Source organism: Scardinius erythrophthalmus, assembly GCF_964197995.2.
Source record: "Scardinius erythrophthalmus genome assembly, chromosome: 14".
NCBI lineage: Eukaryota > Metazoa > Chordata > Actinopteri > Cypriniformes > Leuciscidae > Scardinius > Scardinius erythrophthalmus.
In genome coordinates this window covers 34,661,013-34,666,893 of record NC_138234.1, presented here as the reverse complement: position 1 = coordinate 34,666,893, position 5,881 = coordinate 34,661,013, and the positions used below count along the sequence as shown (strand labels likewise).

Sequence of the window (5,881 nt, the reverse complement as noted above, 5' to 3'; positions counted from 1 at the left end):
TTCAGGCATAACTTGATCTCAGTCACCAGATACTACAGTATGTACAAGTCAAACACTCTCGTGTGTCAAGATGTCTATCTATAGCAGTTTATATATGTTTTTTTTTTTTTTTTCGGATGTTTGAAGTTCCCTCTTCTGTGTTGACTTTAAAAAGAACAAGAAATCTTACAGCATTTTTACTGGGTGTACCATCCTAAAAACATATACAATGAACTTAATATTTTTTTCTAGTATTCTAGACAATCTCGTTTTTGACTTGTATCTACTTTAGCACTGTTTAGTTGCTATAGTACATCTTCATTAGGAAAATATGCAAAATAATATCCTCATAGGCTATTTTGGGATTTGTTTCAAAGGGTCAGATGGTGGAAATGTGTTTGCACATTAAATATATTTTATATATGCAATACTATATAAACCTATATTGTTTATATTTTTCAATTTTCAAATATATATATATATATTGAAATTTGAAGTGCGTTATACGTTATGAGAAACTTTGAAATTTGGAAATCAAACCTTTGACAAAATATTGTGTATTTCATATATGAAATATATGTTATATATTATTATAATTTAAATATTTGAATTGTGTTGAAATGTGTACATTATGAAAAACTTTGAAATTCACAAAATCACGTTATATACATACATAATTGAAATTTGGAAATCAAACCTTATATATATATATATATATATATTAGTTATATTAGTATATTATATTATATTATATATATATTATATATATTAGTTAGATGTGATTAATCACGATTAACCAATTTGACAGCACTAAATATTATATAAATTTATGTTATATATTATTATATTTTAAATATATATTGATATATATATGTATATTTGAATTATGTTGAAATATACACATTATGAGAAGCTTTGAAAACAACTTTGAAAATCAAACCAAACTTGTTGAAATGCAATAAAATACACGTACACATACAATTTTCTAATTAATGCAAATTTTTTAAATGCGCACTTTTCCCCCCTTCAAGGTCACCTCGGACACTTCAAAGGATATACAATCAAACACTTTGTTTTTCTTTTTTGGAAGAAATTTTTATTTACAAATAATAATCCATTTTCACCTTAGTGTTCGTTCTACTCATATTCTACACAATCAGACCATGTCAGTTCTGATCACAAATGCAAGTGTTTTGCGTTACCTTCAAGTACAGTTAAATATCACACACCAGACTCCGCCCCCTCTGATCCAAGGAGACATTTCATAAATTAAGTCGACATGTACATGTACCAGACAGTTTGCTGTTTCACAGTTTTAAAGTAAACCCTCTACCGAATGCATCTCGAGTCTATGGGCAAGTCAAACAAAGCCAGTGTGTAAAGCACACAACGATAAGCTTTAAATGATGCAACCTCTTGAACAGCAATTATCATTATATAAATGATGTAATGGAATTTAAAAATGTACACCATTGCAGTAAAAAATAACAGTCTTATTGAATGAATCCACTCTGAAAACATGTGAAGGTAACATTCATCCACAGAGGGGCAGACTAAACAACATCGGTGAGGTAGAGACTAGTTTCCTTCGATTTGGGACAATTACATTTTGTCTTTGATTTTACATCATTTTGTGCACACAAGTCCTTTGACTCAAAAAAATGAAAATTCTGCCATAATTTGTCCTTTTTCTTGTCTATACATTGAATGTCAATGGGGTCCAAAACATTAGACCACTTTGGCATTTTTCTAAATAATTTTGGGTTCCACAGACGAGTCAAACAGGGTTGTAAACAATTTTCATTTTTGGTTCTGTAGCCTAAAGGTTCCCAAAAAAAACAAAAAACTAGGTTACCAAATGAACCCTTTACACATTATTTACACTATCCACATTACATACTACGCCATTTGGTACATAAATTAAAAATATCGTCCAGAAATCTCCTCAAAAAAGGAGTACTTTATCTTTGAGTCGCCTCAAAGTTCTCTCTCCGCAAGATCCTTCATTCCCTTCCCTCCGATAACGGATTCAGAGACGACAGCGAAGCCTCAGACTATAAGATCTCCGACTTCTGCGAACAGATCAAGTCACTGTTGACCAGTTTCCACATGTTTATTAGATCCGGCGGGAGCAACTTGTGCACCACTATCATGCTCTTGAAGAAGCACGGCTCCCGGTTCAACCGACTGGTTTTGTTCTTCACGAGCCCGAACGTTTTGAAAGCGTCGTGTTTTACCGGAGTCACCTGAAGCACCTCCAGGCACATTCCCAGAAACACGTCGTCGATGGGATAAAGCTCCAGAGTGTCGCACGCTTCGTAGAGTTTCCGCGCCAAGGGACCGTCCATCAGGAAGCCTCCTCCGCCGGCGTACGGCGGGTACAGCGTCTTGTTATACAAGGCTTGCGGGATGTAATACTTGTTCTGCTTTTTGCGAATAGGCTTGGCTTTGAAGAGGACGTCTCCGACAAAGAGGTCCTTCAAGTCTTTGCTGGCTTCCAGATACTCCAAGATGTTGGGAACGCTGACGAACACGTCGTCGTCTCCTTTAAAGATGTACTGGGTTCCTCCACAGTACGTGGAGAACCATTTCAAGAAGTGGATCTCCTTGAGGGTCAGGTTGAAGAAGCTATCCATGAAGTCCCACTGGAGGATGTCTCCGTAAATGTAATCCTCGTATTCCAGGAGCTTCTGATGATTCGCACGCTCTTCAACGTTGGACGACGCTCCGAGAAGGAAAATGGTCTTGATTCGTTTCCCGTTGATCACTTGTTCTTTGCCCCAAGTTTGCCGAATGACCTCCCGCCGATCGTACTGCGTTATGACCGACTTGATGACCATCAGCAGGTCCACGTCTCCGGCGCACTTCTCCGGGTGGTTCATGAGGATTGGGAAGTACCGGCAGTGCCTGTAGAGCAGGAACTGCTTGAAGTTGGCTTCGAGACCCGTGAACCAGTCCGACGTGGAGAAGTTGAGGTTGATGCTGCAGTTGGAGGAGGTGACGTCCCAGCTCGTGGGCCTCTGCTTTTGGGTTGTCCTCGGACCGTTGGTGCTGGACTCCGGTTGTGCCGCGCTCTTCCAGAAGTTCACAGTAATCAAGGCCTTCTTCTGCAGCTCTCCATCCGCCATGAGCTCCATGCGCGTCTGCCTCTCGATGCGGTCCGCCTGGAGGTCCTGCAGCGAGGTGATGTTCCCCCTCTGGACCACGGTGAGCGTGACCACGGCCAGGAAGAACATCAGGCTAATGCGCTTGTAAACTCGCCATCGCTCTCTGGTCGTCATCCTGGAGTCGGAAAAATGAGAATTGTGATCTCCTTCTAATCTACAGCATAAACCAAACCCTTATTGTAACGTGTTACCGTTTTGGGTAACACTTTATTTTACGGTGTCCTTGTTACATATACGTAATAACAGTAAATTATGCATAATTACATGCAACTAACCCTCAACCAAACCCTAATCCTATAGTAAGTACATGTTGTTAATTAATATTGCTCAGTACTTTAATATATTGTTAACACTGTAACAATGACACCTTAAAATAAAGTGTAACCCCGTTTTGTTAATATTCTGTTTGGTTACACTTTATTTCGTAACACTTTATTGCAGTGTACTTGTTACATATGTTACATGTACTTACCATAGTAATAAATTATGCATAATTACATGCAACTAACCCTCAACCAAACCCTAACCCTATAGTAAGCACATGATGTTAATTAATATTACTCAGTACTTAAATATATAATTACACTGTAACAATGACACAGTGTAACCCTTTATATTAAGGTGTCATTGTTACAGTGTTATTATACATGGAGTTACTGAGTAATATTAATTAACATCATGCACTTATTATAGAGTTAGGGTTTGGTTTATGGTAAGTTGTTATAAGAACATGTTACATTATGTAACAAGGACATTAAAATAAAGTGTTACCCGCTTTTTTTATTTCTTTTTTTTTATGGTTTATCGATATTAGATTTAGAAAACAATATTAATATTATAAAATCCATAAACCAAACCCTAACTCTATAATATGTGCATATTCAGTAATTACATGTATAACAACAATGACACCTTAAAATAAAGCCGTAGTAAAGCCTTGAAACATGAGCAAATTATATTGAGTTCCTTTCGAATGCAGCTTTACATCCAAACAATGGAAATATTGTTATCCCGTAATATGATCAGTGCTTGGCATAAACAAATGTTTCGTTTCTTTTCCATGGAATGAAATTATGTCTGTCATAAACAGATCATTTAAATTAGAATATCATATGGCATGAGTCAAATCAGTTATTTGAATATTATCATATGATAATGACATGAATACATGAATAATGTCAATATTTAACATTTTAATGTAAAATCAGCACTGAATGAAGTGTATTTATATATGTCATAATATTTTACAGTACTGAATGAGGAGTGGATTTGTAGCGAACCACAAATGCTGTTGCTAACCCATTTTCCGTTGTCATAGCCTAGATTTTATCATATAATTATTTTCAAGATCTAATATCGATTTCTAAAGGAAAACTTCATCTAAAAAAAGCAGGTAACACTTTATTTTAGTGTCCTTGTTAGTAACATGTATTTAATGTAGTTATAACAACTTACCATAAACCAAACCCTACCTCTAAAACAAGTGCAAGTTGTTAATTAATATTACTCAGTGATTAAATAACACTGTAAAACGGACACTTTAAAATAAAGTGCAACCATATAGAACGGTACTTTACAATAAGGTCTGATTTGTTAACACTATTTAAAGCATCAGTTAACCAGAACTAACTAGATTTAAAGCATTTATTAACCTTTCTTAATGTTATTTAACATATAATTGTCCATCGGTTGTTCACAGTGCATTAACTAATGTTAACAAATACAACTTTTTGACATTATAATATATTAGTAAATGATGAAATTAACATTAACTAAGAGATTAATAACTGCTATTGTCCAGTGTTAGTTCGTGTTAACTAATGTAGTAGTTACAAATGAAACCGTATTGTAAAGTGTTACAAACAATACAACAAACAAACACTTAACGAGCAAATACTCACATTCCGAGAGTTTGTCGTATATTATATTAAACGTTATGTGAAACAGGTCTGGTGTTCTTCAGATGAATGAAAGGGTCTCTTTAGACAATCCGGTACATAGTTTCAATAAAGACAGAAAAGAAACGCGACAAAAGACGATTGCAAACTCCGAAGTAAGGAGTTTCACAATTCACATGAAGATGCGAAGGCGAAGCACGACATCCTCGAAGCGCAGCCGCTTCTTTTAAAGCGTGCGTGACTCTAATGCAAATGAGCAGGGCATGATGACTCCGCCCACCGCACACGCACACGCCCACTCGCAAAGCCAGCAGAACCTTTACATTGAAAATATATTATCGTTGCTTTAACTGAGCTAGCTCAAAATGATGAGAAGTTAATTTAGGTTTATATATATTTAACTCTCAAGGGTAAACTCTTTTATTGAAAGAAAGGCAAAAGTGGATTTTACATCGGATATATTTGTTTATACTTAATCCGAATCTGTGCAAATTTAACCCCAGGGGTCTGAAGTAAAATTACAAGTATTTCTCTAAACCAAGCTTAGGTCTGGATTTATGAATTGACGTATGTCAATAAATTGCCAAACAGTTGAGCGTCAAACACTCCTCCTCCAGTCGAGGCTTTGCTTTGCAAATGCAAATGGTTGAATCAACAACAGAATAATATAAGTACACTTACTCTGATGCAAAAACCTGCGTCATCGTTTTCTGGCACATTGAAGTAACTTATATAATATATAAAAATAAGAAAAATATATATAAGAAAAAGATGACGCAGGTTTTTGCATCAGAGTAAGTGTACTTGTATTATTCTGTTGTTGATTCAACCATTTGC

The 5,881-nt window shown here is 35.7% G+C and overlaps 1 protein-coding gene across 1 annotated transcript; it reads right to left on the bottom strand.

Moving 5' to 3' along the window:
* Nucleotides 1–1,064: 1,064 nt before the first annotated feature.
* b3gnt7 (UDP-GlcNAc:betaGal beta-1,3-N-acetylglucosaminyltransferase 7) lies at nucleotides 1,065–5,243 on the bottom strand. Its single transcript, XM_081384904.1, has 2 exons — nucleotides 5,048–5,243; nucleotides 1,065–3,261 (listed from the first exon to the last, which is right to left on the bottom strand). Coding segments are annotated over exons 1-2 (1,230 nt in total). The 5' UTR covers nucleotides 5,050–5,243; the 3' UTR covers nucleotides 1,065–2,033.
* Nucleotides 5,244–5,881: the final 638 nt, after the last annotated feature.